Genomic DNA, 20,717 nt, shown 5'->3' with positions numbered 1-20,717 from the left:
TACCAATAATGAACTTATAGAAAGAAAAACTAAAAAAAAAAATCCCATTTACCACTACAACAAAAAAATTAAGATATCTAGGAATAAACTTACTAAGGAGGTAAAAGATCTGTACTCAGAAAACTACAGGATGTTGAAAAAAAGAGATAGAGGAAGATATAAACAAATGGAAGACTATACCGGGTTTATGGATTAGTAGAATCAACATTATTAAAATGTCCATACTACCCAAAGCAATCTATAGATTCAATGCACTACCCATTAAAATGCCACTGCTATCTTTCACAGATCTAGAACAAACTCTCCAAAAATTCATATGGAATAAAAAAAAAATAGCCACAGCAATCCTGAGAAAGAAGAACAAAGTAGGAGGGATCTCAATATCAGATATCAGGCTATATTACAAAGCCACTGTTCTCAAAACTGCCTGCTACTGGTACTGGCACAAGAACACACATATAAACCAATGGAACAAAACAGAGAACCCAGAAATCAACCTAAGCCATTATGCTCGATTAATATTTGACAAAGGAGGCAAGAGCATACAATGGAATCAAGACTATCTCTTCAATAAATGGTGTTGGAAAAACTGGACAGACACCTGCAAAAAAATGAAACCACCAACTTACAACATACACAAAAATAAACTCAAAATGGATAAAGGACTTAAATATAAGACTAGAAACCATAAAAATCTTAGAGGAATCCACAGGCAGAAAAATATCAAACAGATGTCATCGCAATATCTTTACCAAAACAGCTCCTAGGGCAATAGAAACTAAAGAGAAAATAAACAAATGGGACTACATCAAAATAAAAAGCTTCTGTAAGGCAAAAGAAACCATCAACAAAATAACAAGAAAGCCCACTGCATGGGAGGACATATTTGCCAATGTTATCGCCGATAAGGGTTTAATCTCCAACATTTACAGGGAATTCATGTAACTTAACAAAAAGAAGATAAACAATCCAATCAAACAACAGGCAAAGGACCTAAATAGACATTTTTCCAAAGAGGACATACAGAAGGCCAAGAGACATATGAAAACACTAAGGATGTCCAACTGCCAGCTTAGCCATCAGTCGGACATCCCCCAAGGGTTCCCAGACTGTGAGAGGGTGCAAGCAGGGCTGAGGGATAACACCCCCCCCCCAAGTGCATGAATTTTGTGCACCGGGCCTCTAGTATTTACATAACATTTAATACACTAAACCATAAACTAAATCATAACGAATTTCAAGAAATAATATGAAACAGAACATACCCTCTGACTATAATACAATTAAGTTAGGAGTCAAAAATAAATAAAATTTGGAAATTAACACAGAAAAAAAAAACACTTCTAAATAATTTATGGATCCAAACAAGTAATCTAAAGAGAAGCAAAAATACTTAATCATAAAAATATTACATTTATATACTTGTGGGATACAGTAAACATGGTACTTATAGGAAAATTTTTACCCAAATTTTGAAATTAGAAAAGCACAGAAAATAGGATAAAGGTCCAACTAAAGAAGTTAGAAAGGGAGTAAGGTCAGCACAAAGAGAAAGGAATAAACAGATATAATAAAAATTCATGGAAAGAGAGATAAACATTAAATAAAGAGCAAAATTGGTTCTGTAAAAAAACTACTCATTGAATGGATGAACTGAATGAATTAAATCTGGTAGGCAATTAATTTTCTCTGTGTGTCACCTAACCCTCTTGCCTTCTCTTCCAACATGAGCCTTGACTCTCTGAAGTAACAGAAACTGGTATTCCTTCCTCACTCTTGCTTTGACCGTGCAAATGTGGCTCTCCACACCACTACCCCACCCCCACATCAAACTACTGCCCTTCAAGTCCTGCAGCCTCAGGCAACTCCAGAAAAGTTTCTTGTATGGCTTCCCAACCACATAGAAGACCCCTGTGCCTAAAGGTACAACCTAAAACATGCTGTTCTCTCCTTTCCAGGAAGGCTCTTTATATTCTGGCTTGTTCTAGGATCTTTTGCAGCTGTCTTGTCCCTCATCCACCTATAAGGAGCAACTTAACAAAGTGTTATGTTTTTTAATTGAACATCAGTAATCAAACTTCGTGCCCTCTGAGACTGCATCTTGCTCAATTTATATGCATGATCCAAACTCAACCTAACTAAAGCAATTTTCCTATTACCTTTTATGTGTCCCTCTGATTATTTTATATTTAGGTATCTCCCCTTACATTACGCTTTAGCACATCACTCCTAAATACGTTCTTTCCCAAAAGTATGTCCTTAAACAACTGCTGTGAAATCCAGACTAATTTCTCACAATATGGGAGTGATCTTTATTTCAGGAGGTTTTGCAAGACCTTTGGTCTACTGTTCAAAACAAACTTCTAAGGCTCTTACCACCAAACCTCTCACTTTATCTATGAAGAAATTGTCTTGATATTGATCACACAGTCCTCCATTCAATATTTCTTTTGATAACACTTCTCTACTGCCTTCCCATCCTCGTAGATCATCTGGCATGAGATCACATTCTTCTCATTTATGACTAACCAATTCAGTTTCTTGAACTCTAAACTGCTTTCTGGAAACTCTAAATAAGCAATACCTATACTATACTTCAACTTTAACTTTGCATTTTCCACTGGTCATCCTTCACTTTCTTAAACTCAGTCATCACTGTCTTGGAAATGTGATCAAGGGAGAAGGAGGGAATCAAGATTATTGGGAAGTTTCACTTCACAGGCAAGCTTATATTATAGTGCTTCAATGACAGAGATAGCACAACATGCTACCAGCACACTCACTAATAGGCTATGAACTTCATTACCTGGGCAGATTAAAAAACATACAAGCGTGAGCTAAGACCTTACTAATTAAATAGACAGCAATAAAGTCTCTTTAATAAGAGCAGACAACCTTTTTCAATTTAGTTGTCCAATTTGGCTCTTTTCACGAACACCTGGTCGTGGTCTGGACCTCTGGTCTTTCTTTCATTTGGGGGCATACATTTACCTTCTCTGGATAAAATTACACTTTTTCTTTTAAATACCAGAGCTCCACTGGCCTTTGAACTGAGTCTTAAAGCAGTGGGGAATAACAGATAAAGGACTAAAAGGTAACTGGGACAATCTGGAGTCTATTCCTGCCATGAAACACCATGACAATTGAAATGGGTCATTTCACCTGGATTTAAATTCCACCCTCTCCCAGACTGAAGAACAAATATTTGACACTGACTTTAATAACACAGTAATAAGTTGTTTTATGTGATTTTAAAGTACAGCAGTATATATTTGACTACACACTTAAGAGTACACTCACAAAAACAAATTATTTCAAAATCATAAATATATTAACTATTAAAGATAAGCATAGGGAAAAAAATACCCAAATGCTTTTTCTCCTTTTATTCGTCAATTGCTTAAAATCTTACTTGAGCCCTGGCCACTGTGGCTCAGTTGGTTCTCCCATACACTGAAGGGTCACAGGTTCCATTCCCAGTCAGGGCACATACCTGGATTGCAGGTTCAACGCCCAATGGGGGTGCATAACAGGAGGCAGCTTATCTATGTCTCTCTCACATCAATGTTTCTCTGTCTGTTTCTCTCTCTTCTCTCTCTCTCCTTTCCCTAAAATTAATAAAACATATCCTCTAGTGAGGATAAAAAATTAAATTTAAAAATATCTTACTTGAAAATAATGATATATCAAAAATTACAAAGAAGAGGAGAGGAGCTAAGTATATTCTAGAATATAAAATGTAATCTAAATTAATTATAAAAGCACTATAGCCTATAAATTCTAATGCCATTTAAATTAACCTCAAAGACTCCCAACATTCAAAAGTGTGTGTTTAATGCTACTAGTCACAAGGACAGGCCCCATGCATACATATTTCAAAATAGTCCCCTTATTTGTCTTAAGTACAGTTAGCATGAATAAAAGTAGACAGACATTCAGCCACTCCAGACAACAGCCTCATGTCCCTGATCAGTAGCCCCATCATTCGTAGCTCCTCAGGCTATGGACTTAATTCCTGTGGCCTATTTTACTTTGCTAAATTCGGTGGACAATTGATCCACCACTGTTATGTCCTCACAAAGATAACAAGCTTTCAAAACCAGAGTTTGGCTTGAACAGCAAAGCATTTTGGTGTTACACATTGTGTTTCTGAACACTTTAGAATGGAGCACATATCGCCAACAGCTCCATCTCCCTAGACTGGCTCACAAATTTAGGGTACCTGCCTGGCACCCATGAGGATTTGAGTTTGAAACCACTGTCCTGCAGAAGCTCTGTAATGTAACAAGCTTATCCACTCGCAGATTTCTAAGCTTAGCACTTTCTCTCCATCTAGATACCAACTCCTACTTTTATTCAGGACTCAGCTTAAATTCCACCTCTCCCATGAAGCCTAGCATGAGAAATTTAGCAAGCTTAAAGTGATTTCTCCATCCTGCTCATTCCTATAGGTTTCATTCTTCTAGCGCTTATCAAATGGAATGATTTCCCTTTACTGTTTAATTTCCCCTGGACCAAATATAATGGTCAGGGCCTAGATGCTGGATGCTCTCTTTACTCCCTAGAACCAACTTTAAAAACCTGCACATGACGAGCATTCAATAAATGTTGCTGGTAATAATGTTCAGGTCAAAGATAAAATAGGTACTGGAAAGAAAAAAACAAAAATCCCAAGAGGCCATGACCTCTGGTGCAAACATCATTCAAAGCCTGTGCACTCCTCAAGGTGATTTGCAGGTGAGTTCTTCATAACCTCAGGGTATACAGATCAATGGAGCAATGAAAATGAAGCAGTGCCTATTCTTTTGACCCCAAATGGCCACAGAAGAGATGGAAAACTTGTAAAATGAAAATACTCTCAACACAGAAAAAAAGCACAAATCACAAGCTTCATAAACTTGTCTTAGCTTATAAGGCAACCCCATTTCCATTCTGTCCCCTGTCCCTCCTTGGAAATCATACAACCACAATAAACGGGTGCTACAAAATGGGCAGAAATTCTTGCTGTGGCGAGGGTCCATTCTTTTTCCTAGAACATCAGACATGGTCAAGAAGTGCATTTGTAAAATAGCCATTTTACCTGCATAACAGGAAAGAGGCTTGGTCAAGTTTCTCTAGATGGGCACTCCCCCTTGTGGGCATTTCCTGCCTCACCTCTTTGGAGTGGTCAGATGATACTGTGGCTGTGGCTAAGATATTTCCTGACAATCATTTCCCTCACTTACTTATATAGAATCTTTAGATCTCTACAGCATTGAGAAAGTGCAATAGTATTATTAGTAATGTTTCAGATTAACTCTTTTTTCATTATATCTTCAGATAATAAGCTTATTGCTTAAAGTGAAGCATAGTTTTAGACTAACGTATACTTGAAATACTTTAATAGACTCAAACTTACCTTGAAAGACTGTAAGACTTACAATGAAAGAAAATAACCTGGTATGTTTCTCTCAAAATTAATATTAAAATCATCAACTGTAGATGTTTAAGTTAGTAATGTTCATTGAATGAAGGTACTGTGCTAAGAATAAAAATCAAAATGTTCATGCCTCCATGAGTCGACACAAATATGGTAAAATAACAATACAGCAATCTCAAAATGGCAAATGTACAAAATAGGTAATTCAATTCAACAAGCATTTATTGAATTACATGTCCATTCCATGTACTAAGCAGAAGAGAGAAATATGTTCTGATCGGGGTAGCATTTGAGCTGGTCCTTGAAGAGGACTTGGGTTAGAATTTCAGTAGTCAGAGAAGTATCTGATATTTTATTATTATTATTATTATTATTATTTATTCTATGAAGGGAAAGAAACATGAATGAAAACTTGGAAGTGAGAACATTCAGCAAATTCATGAAAAAAAATCAATAAATAAATGCATTCAATAAGAGAAAAAGATTATTCCAAAAGAGAAATACTGGAAAAGTAGGTTGGGTCCAGGTTTGAAGAGGGTTCATAAATTCAGGCTAAAAAGTTTGAGTTTTAATCTACAAACAATAAAGATTCTATTAAAGTTTGTTCCTGAAAAACTACATGACCAATGCAGGTACTTTTAAGGAAATGTATCTTGAGAAAATACATAGGATTAAAGAGAAACAGAGAACAGTTAGAAGCAGGCAGAGAAGCCCATTCTGAAGACACTACCACCATCTAGCCATCACAAGTGAAAAGGTTTGGCCTTGATGTTAGTAAATATACCAAAAAGAAACAAGCAAAAATAAATAAATAACAGTACATGTGCTCATTAAATAAATGTTTACTAGCACTTATTACATGCCAAGCTGAGAAACCATGGTAACTAAAACATATATAAATGCTGTCCTCCTGGAACCTGAACTCTAGTGAAAGAGGATGACATCAAATAACCACACTAAGAAAGGCAGTTGGAGCGACATGACAGCTTAAAATGAGAAATGGGAGGGGGAAAGGCAATATTCCTGGGATCTGGAACAAAGACCTTGACCCCAGAAGGATCTTTACAATGTGACCCAGAAAGAAAGTGAGAGAGCAAAGTGTTGGAAAGAAAGACAGATGCCTGCTCCTGTCTAGTCCTATGGGCTCTGTTAAGGAGCTTATACTTTCCTCTTAAGAGCAGCTGGAACTGACTGAAGAGTTGAAGCAGGGGCATGACAAAATCAAATTGCACTCTTAAATGATTCCACCGATGCTGTGTATAGAACTGACTAGAAAGGGCATGTGACTTAGAACGCTACTGCAGTCATCCAGGAGAGAACGGTGAAGCTTGAATCTAGACATGCTGTTAGGGCAGTGATGGCGAACCTTTTGAGCTCGGCGTGTCAGCATTTTGAAAAACCCTAACAACTCTGGTGTCACATATAGAAATTTTTTGATATTTGCAACCATAGTAAAACAAAGACTTATATTTTTGATATTTATTTTATATACTTAAATGCCATTTAACAAAGAAAAATCAACCAAAAAAATGAGTTCACATGCGTGTCATAGGTTCGCCATCACTGTTTAGGGTGTGATGAGTCTAAGAAGTGAAACTATGTAATAAGCAACTGGAACCATTTAGAGCATGAAAAGAGGGGTGGAAATATGAATTAGATTAATCTATAAAAAACAAAGTTTCATTATATGGGTGCTATGGGTTGGGTGCCTGTGGACAATGACAATGACATAGAGACGAGCAAGGAGAAAGAGTTCCAGTCTCCCTGAAGCAGAGGGAACTGAGTGAAAGTGGGTATGAAGTTATTAACTGAATGCAATCGTGTAATTCTCAGCTCCTCTAGAATGTTCTGTGTTCCTTTCAACAATGATTACTAGACAGGTGCTTCTCCAGGCCCACTGTGACATAGTAGGCAGAACAAAGCAATGATTCTCAAAGCTGACCCAATACCTTAACCATCCCTGCAGATTCTAATTCAGTATATTGAGAGTAATCTAAGAATTTGTGGTTTTGTTTTTTTAATTGATTTAGAGAGAGAGAAAGATCGACAGAGAGAGAAAAACATCAATCAGCTGCCTCCTGCATGAACCCAACTGGGAAACGAACCTGCAAACTGGGCACGTGCCCTGACCAGGAATTGAACCCACAAACCCACACCTTCTGGTGTACAGGACAATACTCCAACCAAATGAGCAACTCAGCCAGGGCAGAAAAAAGTTGGTCTAATCAAGCCTTCAAAGACTCACAGATCGTTTTCTTTCAACCTAATTAAATATTGGTTCTTATATTCTGATCTTAAAACATCCTTATTATTGATCTGTGTGTGTGTGCGTGCAAGTGTGTATACACACACATTTGTCTTTTCATGCATTGGTTTATTCCACTGGTCTTATTAGCTATAACTGTCAGCATCACTATAGGATGGGTCAGCTCAGGTCATTAATGCACGGTAATACTCTATGAGGAGATATTTAAAAGTTCTGACTTAGAATTGTATGCTCTTAACACCATGGTCTGAGGCAATTCCCACATAGGAAGGCCTATTTGTAGTCCCAATTAAATTCCATTCACTAGAGGTATTTCCTCTTAGGAAAGCAACAGTATAATGATTTCTACATTATATACAAGATCAACTGGGACTATTCCATTGATAATAAAGGGATGCTCTTTTTTTCCCTGCACTGATTCTGTTAAACACTAAATTTAAAGGAGGCTATACAGAGCTGTTGAATACTAAAAATTGAGAGAAGATTTTTAAGACTGACAATATCTAATGTCAACTTATAACAGGCTTCCTGGAAAACCACAGGTTACTTTCATTACAAAATAAAAACAGCAGTTAGGATTCGTTAACTCCTTAATCTTGCTTCAATCTTATCTCACTTATAACTTTCAGACCCAGGATATATTTAAGGCATAGCTTACTTAGGATGGCTTTAAGGAAGACTTGGGAAGAAACCCAACTTACTATTAAATTTTTGTATGAAAACTTTTCCTGAAAAGTTTTTCCTGAATGCTTTTCCTGAAAAGGGAGGGAGAGGGAGTCCAGCTCTCAAGGGTTGCAAGTTCTAGATTTCAGTAATTGACTGAATTACATAAAGTACAGCAAACTATAGACATTTAAAGAATCCCATCAAGTTATACTGCAAAGGAATGCTGGTCTTCTGGCTCCATAACCTATCTAAATGCCTGAGGTAATGCTAATCTAATAATACGTTTATTTAAGTCATTGACCTACCTATTTACATGTAAATTCTATAGTCTTACTCAGTAATAAAGATAGTCCTAGGTGAGGTAAATGTAATTTAATATTACTTACAAATCAAAGAAATCATTTCATATAGAAAATAATCACTTAACAAGGAATTTTCAATTTTACCAAAAAAAGTATATATAAAGTATATTTCTTTATGTAAGAGAAGTCAAAGAAATTTCTTTACTCCTGTTTTCTTGTACATCTATGCATTAACCACCTTCATGAGAAACAACAAAACTCCAGATTAAGTAAATTTCTATAAAAGACTAATTACTTCTTTCCCTGTACACATAAGGCACAGACATGTACACATGTACAAATAGAACAATCTGAGGAAAACATGTTGTTTTTGTGCATTTTTTTTCTTTGATCTTAACCTACCTCTCACCCAAAAAATAGAGTGATTTAGTATGATACAGTTAAGCGTTTACATAATAATTTCAAGATGGTGGATAAAAGGAAAAAATGTTACCCACAATATACTTCAAACGAATAGAATATATTTATATGAAGCACACAAAGCAAGGCCCAACATTTCCTTTCTGAAACATGTGGCCAATTTGATGTCCCTATATGGTGGCTAAAGAACACAAAATTAAAAGTTGTAGCATCTCTCTAGAGTGGTTTTGAACACACAACATAATATAAAGCATTGCTAAATTTTCTAATTTGTTCATTAGAAATTAAAGAATGAAAGATGTTCACACAATGGAAAAGGTCTGATTATCTTTTATTTCACTACCCTATATGAGAACTGCTTTACCTAAAAACCAATGAAATTAATTGAAAACTTAAATTACTTCATAAAAGTGGTGGGAGGAGGCAAAGAATTCTATGTACATTCAACTGTAAAATCTGTTATTAAAGAAAAAGACATGGAAACTATTTTGACAATATGCTTGTGAAAAAGGAAGAGGGGGGAAAAAAGGCTTGAAACATCAATAATGTTGAGATCAAACAATACCCCCAACCTCTTTTAATACTCTAAGAATAAAGGAGTCCCTTCCAGTAATATTTAGGGCTAGCTGTTTGAAACTGATATTTATGAAATCTAGGTTATGGCGTTAATTGAGCCTGTTTGTTTTACCAACGTGAGCATCTCCTCTTTGTAGCAACTCAGTCCATCCTGTGGCATAAGCCAAGAACAGCAAGTGGCCAATAAGTTAACTACTTTATTCCAAAAGACAGGTTTTCTTATTCAAATATGATAAAGATAAATACCAACACAACTACTATTTTGTTATTGTATCAAAACAAAAAAATAAATAAATTTAAAACGTCATCATTTCATTACATATACCACAAAAATTATTGAAAAATATTCTAAAAACAATCAGAGCCCATGGCAATACTGCCAGGGGAGATCCAGAGACCAATTTGCAGGAATTACATAAGACAGAGGAGCATGCTGAACTGTGATCAGCAACACTTGGGTTGAAAGAAACCACAGGACAAATATTTCTGGTTCCTTTATAGAAACACAGTCCTCATTTTGCCTAATTCCAATCCAGATGAATTTTAGATACCGCCATTTAGTTAAATAATAGCAGTCACTCAACAACATGGCTCCATTTCAGTTACATGGTATATTAACTATGAGTAATTGCATAACGCACAAACTCTGCTGCTAGCTCTTCAGTTCACAGATCACCACTCATCATGACCAGTGACCAATCATGTCATTTCCTCTCAAGTCTGTCAGTAATGGGTCACTGTGCACAACAGTAAAGTGTGTAGTTGTGCTCCCTCCTTGTCTCCCAGTGATCAATCCACATGACATACAAAACTTGCTATCAAAAGAGGGAACTGGCCAAGAAAGATGAAAGAGAAGCAAAGAAACAAAAAGTGATAATGTTAGAAGTGAAATTTAATAAAAAATTTGACAAAGGAGGCAAGAACATACAATGGAGCCAAGAGAGTCTCTTCAATAAACGGTGTTGGGATAATTGGACAGATACATGCAAAAAAATGAAACTAGACCACCAACTTACACCATACACAAAAATAAACTCAAAATGGATAAAGGTCTTAAACGTAAGATGGAAAACCATAAAAATTAGAGAAATCCACAGGCAGCAAAATCTCAGACATATGCCGAAGCAGTATCTTCCCCGATACAGCTCCTAGAGCAATGGAAACTAAAGAGAAAATAAACAAATGGGACTACATCAAAATAAAAAGCTTCTGCACAGCAAAAGAAACCATCAACAAAATAACAAGAAAGCCCACTGCACGGGAGAACATATTTGCCAATGTTATCACTGATAAGGGTTTAATCTCTAACATTTATAGGGAATTCATACAACTTAACAAAAGGATGATAAACAAACCAATCAAAAAATAGGCAATGGACCTGAATAGATACTTTTCAAAAGAGGACACAAGGAAGGCCAAGAGACATATGAAAACATGCTCAAAGTCACTAATCATCCGAGAGATGCAAATCAAAACAACAATGCGGTACCATCTCACACCTGTCAGAATGGCTATCATCAACAAATCAACAAATGACAAGTGCTGGTGAGGATGTGGAGAAAAAGGAACCCTTGTGCACTGCTTGCTGGTGGGAATGCAGACTGGTGCAGCCATTGTGGAGAACAGTATGGAGTTTCCTCAAAAAACTAAAAATGGAACACCCACTTGACCCAGTGATCCCACTTCTAGGAATATATCCCAAGAAACTAGAAACACCAATCAGAAAGAATATATGCACCTCTATGTTCATAGCAGCACAATTTACCATAGCTAAGATTTGGAAACAGCCTAAGTGCCCATCAGCAGATGAGTGGATTAAAAAACTGTGGTACATCTACACAATGGAATACTATGCTGCTGTAAAAAAAAAAGGAATTCTTACCATTTGCAACAGCATGGATGGAACTGGAGAGCATTATGCTAAGCGAAATAAGCCAGTCAGAGAAAGATAAATATCATATGATCTCACTCATTTGTGGAATATAATGAACAACATAAACTGATGAACAAAAAACAGATCCAGAGACAGAGAAGCATCGATCAGATCATCAAACCTCAGAGAGAAGGTAGAGGAGGGTGGGGGTAAGAGGAAGAGATCAACCAAAGGACTTGTATGCATGGATATAAGCCTAACCAATGGACACAGACACCATTGGGGTGAGGGCATGAGTGGGGGGTCAGGGGGCAATGATGGGATAAGGACATCTATGTAATATCTTAATCAATAAAGAAAAAAAAGAGGGAAAAAAGAAAAGAAATATATGAAGTTAAAGAAGAAATGCCTGGCCATGGGAATGTTCAACATGCTACCATTTAAGAGACTCTAGACCAACAGTCACAGAAACTTAGTGAAGACAGACATACCAACATAAATAAGAAATGTAGTTGTGACCAAAAAGAATGAAGAGGTCCCAGAGGAAGAGGCACTGGCCAAAAACCTGACATTAAGTAAACTCTGGAAGGTATTTTACAACATGGAAAGTACAAAGGATAAAATGATTCAAAATTAAAAAGGACTTTTAGAATTCCCCATGACATAAAAAAATGCTCACTCTATATCGTAACTTATATGACAAGAAAGTAAGTACCGTTCAAATTACTCTTGATAACAGAAGTGAAACACTTTAATTCTTAACAATTCTAAGGCTTTAAATTAGTGTACTAAATAAATGTTTTCCCTACTTATTTATGTTTGTTTCTCTATGCATTTATAACCAACAGTAACAGTTTTTAATGTTTTGACCAAATAAAAGTCATGGGACAGTGTAATTTTAGGCCATTAAGATCCTTTGTGCTACAGAGGGGAAAGGAGACATATGTAATACTTTCAGCAATAAAGAATTTAAATTTTTTAAATAAAGACCCTTTGCACAGTTGCAGCTTGTCCAGTCACTTTATGGTCCAACACCACCATGCAAAGTATGAACTGCTTGTACACCATAGGGGAAACCACGGGGTAAAAGAAAAATCCAGAGGAGTTGGGTCTGCCCAGAGCAGGGCGAGCAAACAGCTACTACTTTTACAGTACACAATAGTACAGTTACATAGTAATCTTTTCCTTCTCCGGCATGTCTTCCAGTCACAAAAAAATAAGTATCGATGAAACAGAGATGCTAATGACTAAGAACAGACAATTGCAAAATATTTCTATTCCTCATTTGTTAATATTATGTCTTAAATCCATATATGCTAAAAGTCAAGACAAAATGTGTTTTCATTTGATTTATATTTGCATTAGCTGCTTAACCCAATATAGGTTTGTAGTAACAAGAGACATAATTGTGGGGAGGGAGATGAAGGAAAATGTTTCCATTTATGCTACACACTAAAAATTGCCTACCTAATAATCTCTCTCCTCCTCCTCTCCCCTCCCCCCCCGCCCCCCCCGCCCCGCACCCTTCCTCTTCTTTTGACAACAAAACTATTTTGCTTGGGAAGACAATGTGTCCAGCAGCAAGCCATGACTATGAGATAGTACTTAAAACAATCCACTCCATTTCCTAGGTTCCCTTGCAGCCAGGAATATGCATGTGATAGAATTGTGCCCCTTTTCCACTACCTCTCCAAAAATAAGGAGAAGCCTACTGAGGGAGATTCTGAAAAACTTGCATCACAGACAAAAAGTGACAGATCCATCTGGCACTAACTAGTTTCCCCACTCCCACCCTCCACTCTCTCCTTCTCACCCAGAATGCAAATGTGACATCTAAAGTTAAGGAGCCATATCATATCCATAAAGCAAAAGGCATAAGAGAAAGGCCCAAGAGAATCCCAGATATGTTGGTCCTAGAATCATTGGAAATCTAAACTAATGCCGGCAACCAACCCACCACCAAACTTTCTATTGTGTGGTGGAGGGCCAGGAAGAAGGGGGACAAATGTGCATTTCCTAAGCCAGTCAGGTTTTATTCTGTTTGCAGCTAAAAGCATTCAATGGATTAACCATCCTCACTTTAAGTCAAATGTAAATGTCAATGTCACAGACGAAGAAAAACAAAAGCGCTCTAATTTATTGAGGTAGTAAGCTGATTAAATAGTTTCCTTGCATTATTTTTTATTTCTGTTAGTACCATTATGATGTCCAAACAATTACTTTTTTAAAGAAAAAGAAATAAAAATGCAACAAAAATTTAAAATATTGACTTATTCTACTGTATACTCCTTTCAAGACAGTATTTATCTCCTTCAACACTAATAAAATTTGAACATTAGGAAAGTCACCGAACACTGTATTCTTTTTATTATATTTTCATATCCAACTCAAAGATTCTTTTATGTAGCCACAACAAATAGTAGTACCAGACTTAGTCAATGCTGGCTAACCAAAACTATACTGGAACTACACAGACAGGCCAGGGAGAAATAAACTAAATACAGGTTGATGTAGAAAACAGCTATTTGTCCTTTCCTGCCATGTCTCTATTTTTGCCCAAGTGGTTCATATCAGGCGGTGTTTCTTTCTGGGAGCCTGTTTTATTATCTTCACTATGAGACAAGACCTGTCAAGGTAACATACACACTATAAAGCAGCGCCTCTGGCCAGCACCCTTCCCTGAAGGCAGAGGCTAGGCCCCAGTTATTTTTGTAGGCCAATGTCACACACATAGTTTTATATGCATTACAGTTCACTTATTCTGAATATAAAAAATGTTTTTCTTTCACTTCAGATATCTGAAATACTCTGTGGTAGGCAGTTAGACAGACATGAGCAGAGCAAGGATGATAGGCCAGGTAGAGGAGGCCACCAGGGTGAAAAGCCGCAGGTATCCAGCAAGGGGCAAAACTGGGAAAACGAAGACCTCACCCCCAGGGTGACCTTTCCTCCCCTAGCATATCGCTGGTCATACAGTTTGGACTAGCAGTCGCCAATCAGTAGTCCACGGGCCACTGGGGGTCCATGAGGTCCGAAAGGTTGGCGACCACTGGTCTGGACCATCCCATGACCTTTTCTCCCCTGAGAGGAGGAACAAGAGTTCAAAGAGTGGCCTCATGGGACTCCCATTTGGTCCCTTGCACAGACCACTCCCTTAAGCATTAACCCTGAGGGATAACATCTAGGCCTCAGCTGTGTTTCAGCTCCAGGCCCAGAAAAGTAGCAAAACCAGACAAGCAATGCCATGGCTGACCTCAGGTCCAGGTGCATTGACTAATGACCCACTTACCTTGTGCTGACCAAGCAGTGGAGACCACAACTCTGAAAGGAAACACCTAGAAAGCTGATGAATATTCTGTTGGGATTCTCCCCTGAGACTTCCAGATACAAACCCTCAAGACTGGAGGACCCAGTGGGACAATCACTCTTGAGAGCATGAGCTTGCCTTTCTCCTTTTCCTCTTCTTCCCACCCCCAGGTGTGTTACCTTTACCTTCCTCTCTCCTAAGCTCCAAGGGCCCTTCTTTTGCTTCTGTAACTTGTTTCCTGCACCCATTTCTTCTCCCACTCACTTCTTCTAACTCTGTGACTTTCTAAATAAATTTTCTCTTATAGTTTGAGTTTGGGATCTGAATTCTTTCTTAGCCAGAACTCAAGTACCGAGGTCGCTGAACCAAGATCCAGTCTGACTCCACCGGTCTAACACCTGGTACTGTTTAGCCACCAACAACTCCATTTGAATCATGCCTGAATTTAACCTTTCAACCCACCTCTACCTACCTCCCTTACCACTCTCTTTCTCCATTACAAGATTCCACCCAGTGTAAATAACTAGGCAGAAATTTTCTTTCTTTTAGGCTGAGTGACATTAAAAATGAAGGCTACAATAGCAAAGACTATTGTGTCTGGCTAAGGCAATGACAGCCACCAAGCCTTTGAACATCCTTATCATTGTTGCTCCTTATAACAGCCCTGCTAGAGAGCAGAATATCACTAAATCCATTCCAAAGTAAAAAAACTGAAACTCTACATGTATAATTATTCACTGAATTCACAGAAGTAATTGGCAATGGTCTGGACTCTTGACTCCTTTCTCTCTCTTCTTTCTCTTTCTCTTTCGCTCGCTCGCTCTCTCTCTCTCTCTCCTCTCCACGTCAAAAATTCTCAAAAGAGCTATCGCTATCCTTCTTCTCCCTGACCAACCCAGCCCACACTGTTCTACAATCCACTCTGTCATAGAAACTTCTTATCCAGGCCCACAGTCTGAGGTGCTAAATTCAATGGCCAGTTCTCTGTCCTCTTCGCTGTTTTCTCAGCAGCATTTGAACCAGGTGTTGACTGACTGAAACACTCCTCTCTTGGCTTCCTAGTAGACACTCTCCTGTTTGTATCTCTGCCTCACTGGCTATCTCTTCTTTCTCCTTTGCTAGTTTCTCCTCCCACTAGTACATGTTGAACTGGCCTAAGGTTCAGTTTTCAGAACTCTATCTACTCTCACTCAGAAGTGAGCTCATCCAGCCACATATATTTATATTCCTTTCGATGCCAATAATTTCCAAATGGGAATCTCCCATCTGACCTTTGCATAAGCTTCAGACCCATATACCAAACTCAATAATTAATCTTTCCTCATGCCACATCAAGTGTTTTATGGAAAATCCTCTTAAACAGTATGATGAGTGACTGGTTGAAATTTTTAAAAGTTGAAAATTCTCTGGGTGAAGCAGGGATTAAAAAAAAAAACACACCCACATTCCTTAAATATTTTATTTTATTTAAAACACAAAGGTTCATTCATTAGTCAATCTTTTCATATGAGACTAAAGTCTTTTCTTTGAATGCGGGCCCACAAATAAATGTTCCATGTCATCTTTCTTGTATAATCTACAACACACTGAATTGTCCTATGATTTCAAGTTTCATTTTATCTAACATAGAACAAGCACATAAGGACACTAACATGCACTCTGAATGCAGAATGCCTCTAGATTTTTATGACTTTTTTCAACCTTTTACAGCTGGCTTGCTCATATTTAATTCTATAGCATTTTCTTTATAAACCAACTCTATTTTTTTAAGTTAGTTTTCAAACAAACAACTCTCAGTTTTTTAAAAAAATAACTATTTTAAACTCAATATTCATTGGTGTATATGAGACAATGAGTTATGCAATTACAATGATAAAAAATAATGAGCATAATGAGGCCCTAGATGACATATAATTCAATTGGAAGGAGTAAAGAAACATGGCACAAAAGATGGTCTATTAGCTGAGGTATTTAGGGTACTGCTGACATCAGGTAACATATTTTATGGTGAAAATGGAAAGCACTGGTATTCCAAGTCCATTAAGGGGATATGGGCTAAGAAAGTTCTTGATTTCCACTTCCCACCTCTACCATTATGAAGCCATACCTTCCCCAGCCCTCCTCACGCTAGTAAATGACAACACTCAACTGCTAAAGCTAAAAGCTTTAATTTCTCTCTCTTCCTTACCAATATCTAAGGCATCAATAATTCCTGTCTTTCCAGGAACTCTCAAAATATACCTTAGATATATTCACCTCTTTCCATCTCCATCCCCTTTGCCCAGAGTCCAAGCTGTCATCATCTCCCAGCTGATATCTACCTTGCCATGATCTTCTGGATTTTAAAGGAGCTAGCACATACCTTCCTCTCCAGCTTCATCTCACCACTTGCCCCTGCCTACCCTGCTTTAGGCACACTGACCCTCTCCCCCATTCCTCTAATATGCCAAATCCCCACCAGGGCCACTGCACATGCAGTTCATTCTGCCTGGAACACTATTCCACTGACTCTGCATAAGCTCACTTATTTTTCAGATGCCACCTCAAATGTTATACACACCCTCAGAGAGATCTCTATCAATCATTCTAGCTGAAGAACTTGTTCTTTGAGACTTACTTCCATCTCTGACATCTAAGCTACTCCGTATCACACTATAATGAGTAGCCATCGAGGAGTTAAAAGAAGAGATGCAATGTTATCTCATCCACATTTACAAAGTTCTCTTGGGCTCCGGTGTGGAGAATGCATTGAAAGGGGAGACAAGAATAGAAGTAGGCAAGTTATGATTGGCTGAGAAGAAGTATAGAGGAACCAGAATTTTCTACTAGCTGGATAGGTGCATGGGTTATATGGGTGTATACATTTCTAGAAATGATTAAATTGCTCATTGTATGCAAATTTTATCACACGTTTTTAAAAGAACAAAAGTCCTAAATTTTCTCACTTGGACAGCACAGGGGATGCAAAAAAAAAAACAAGAAACAGAACCACACTGTTATCCACTTTCACCAAGATCTACTTATTAAAATGTTCATTTTCCTCCTAAATTCCTACTTTTCTCTAGCAAAAAAAATAAAAAGATTTGAACCAAATTTTTTATTAATTGTCCAATGTGGAAACACACTGGGAAAACATCTGTCACTATGAAAGATGATTTATTATGCATATATGTGTGTGTGTGTGTGTGTGTGTGTGTAAATCACATAAAACTATGACAGAAAGCATGAACCAGTATTAATAAGATGCCAAAGCACATCAAATGACACCCATCACGAACTATGTGCTAATGAACCCCCCAGCCATAGACTGACCAAGAATGTTGTGGTTTTCAACTTCCAAACACCTAAGAAATGCCACACATGGACTCATGATGGTACACAAATGCATGAAATGCAAACAAAGAATGTGTAACAATGAGAAACAGAAACCTGCAATTAGAATGTATACAAAACCCTACATGAACCCAATATATACATTTCTTTGTAACATACTCTACCCCCCGAACAGCCATGTTAAAAGTCTAAAGCTGCAAGGCCCAAATCAGTAGCCATCAGCCATATATAGCTATTGAACACTTAAAATGCAGTAAGGGCAAATAAGATATTGAATTTTTAATTTTATTAAATTTTAATTAATTTTAATTTTAAAATATACTCAGTTATATTATGGGAAAGTTTTAAGTGTGTTTGGAATAACTTGTTATGTAAACTACTTTTTCAACAGTGTATTTCAATTATGAAATACAAATACAGACCAAATATTTACAATGAAAATTCAGTGTCATAATTAAGATGTGCTAGAAGAGTAAAATACACACCAGCTTGGAAGACTTAAAAAAAAAAGTTTAATAGCTCACTAATAATTTTTTCATTGGTTACATTTTTAAGTGATATTTTGGATTCACTGGTTTAAATAAATTATTAAAATTCATTCCACCTGCCTATTTTTACTTTTTTAATGTAACTATTGGAAAATTTAAAAGGATGTATGTGGCATGCATAATATTTTTACTGGATCATACTACTTTAAAGCTTATATATCTAAATGCAAATTAAATATATCATTATGATACATTAATAATTAATATTTCAAATATCTCCTGACCTTTTCATTTGATTGTCTTCTTTTCTTTAGTTGAATGAAATCTGTTTCCACCCTTTCTGCCAGCTCTAGTTTCCTCTTGTTTCTTTTAAATGCAGCTAAACTGAATCCTATAAAAGAAACATTAAAAATGACATTTGATAAATATTAGGGCAATGAGGCAGATGCCATATCCTGTAGAGCCTTCTCAGGACAAATCCTTAAGAATGTTGGATAAAAGGTTAAAAGAGTCTTTTCAATGCATGCTAAAGTGGTAGGAAAATAAGACAAATACCCTTACGTTAAAGAAGAAAAAAGTCAAATCCAGAGACACAAGTCCTGTGGGTATATAGTAGTATATGCTACCCAGAGGTATCTGCCAATGCATACCACCACCCACTTTGGTTTTGAAGGTCTCTGTGCATAAAGGACAAGAGATGAAACCTGGGGACAATGCAGCTCAAGGAAACATATTGGAGATTATCCACACAAAAAAGAAACAAACCCCAAAAGGTGCTATGCCCAGTAAAAGGGAAAATCAGAAAAGGCCACCATATGCAAAGAAACAGGAAACTTGCAAGTCTCAGCCTTAGATGTATATGTAAGCGAGGAAAAGTCTCTCTAGATAATTCATGACCAAGGGCTTTCAGATAGGTTTAGAGAAGAATTCATTTTAGTGACCTCAAATTTTAAAAAAAAAAAAACCTCAAAAATTATCTCAATGTGCTAGTGCCTCAACAACCCCTAAAATTCAAATGCAAATACTCCCTGGAAAAAAAAACCTTAACTTACCACACTTCAGAGAATTCCTACGTTTCAATTAACATGAGCCCATAATTTAAAATAATTCACAAAACACATGAGAAATAAACCATTAAGAATAAAACTTTGCCAAATATCAGCAAGCATAATTCAATTTAAACCTACAAAGACCTCAGATACTGAAATAATCAAATACAGACTATAAAACATGTTTATGCTCATGGAAAGAAAAGGATGATACTGAAAATATAACTAAGGAACAAAAGATGATAAAGTGATCAGGAAGACTTAAGAAGAACCAAATAGAGCTTCCAAAAGTAAAAAATAATAATAATAATTAAAAATGTAAAACGATATACAGATATAAACAGCCAATTAGATTCAACTGATAAATGAGAAATTACAAAGTAGACTATAACACTGAAGATATTACCAACGTTTTCTGATAATGGTATCAAGGAGAGATGTAAATCAAGCCCAGAGCCCATTAAAAGTGGGAGTTCTCTCACTAAAAGTGGAGGAACTTCCAAGTGTGGGAAACTGGGGATTGGAAGGGATAACACACTGCTAGGGTTGGCCAGAACTATGCAACTCTGCACTTACTCTCTATCCCAATACCAAATACATTCATGCAAGACTGTCTTAGATTATGGCATGACAGGAGGGGGGGCGGGGGAGTAGAAAGAGGAGGGGGAAAAAGGGGGATGGGGAATATTGGAAAGAAATTTTGGGTTGACTGGGTCCTTTGTATAGATTTGCAAACATGTGACTTGGGTAGGTCAGGGAATAATAAACTTTTAACTAAGTTTAAGTAGATTCTGATTAATAGTGTGTGAAATAGAAAATACATGGTCTTTGTCCTGATTCCTGGCACAGAGCTCTTAAAACCTTCATAATTTCCTAGGTGATAAGAGCACTATGATCACCTTTTATCCTAACATTGGGTCTTTGACCCCAGTACCGGAAAGCTCCTAACTCTCTTGGAATTTCCAGGAGGATATGTCTTTTGGTCTGATGAGGCAACTCTTGGTGGGCTTCTGAATAG

General features: G+C 37.0%; 1 protein-coding gene across 6 annotated transcripts in view; it reads right to left on the bottom strand.

Moving 5' to 3' along the window:
• The window catches only part of TASP1 (taspase 1), a 238,736-nt gene that overhangs the window by 138,153 nt on the left and 79,866 nt on the right, over window positions 1–20,717 (bottom strand). For all 6 annotated transcript variants that reach the window (XR_011472108.1, XM_070419896.1, XM_070419898.1 and 3 more), the window contains one exon: window positions 18,935–19,041. Coding sequence is in view for 5 of the 6 variants with exons in the window: in XM_070419896.1 (XP_070275997.1) it covers window positions 18,935–19,041 (107 nt within the window). In the remaining variant the exon portion in view is untranslated. The remainder of the gene's footprint in view (window positions 1–18,934; window positions 19,042–20,717) is intronic.

Source organism: Myotis yumanensis, unplaced genomic scaffold, assembly GCF_028538775.1.
Source record: "Myotis yumanensis isolate MYYU_CA2020_CCGP unplaced genomic scaffold, mMyoYum1.0.hap1 SCAF_7, whole genome shotgun sequence".
NCBI lineage: Eukaryota > Metazoa > Chordata > Mammalia > Chiroptera > Vespertilionidae > Myotis > Myotis yumanensis.
Note: the sequence above shows the minus strand (reverse complement) of the source record. Positions and strands in the feature narration are given on the sequence as shown.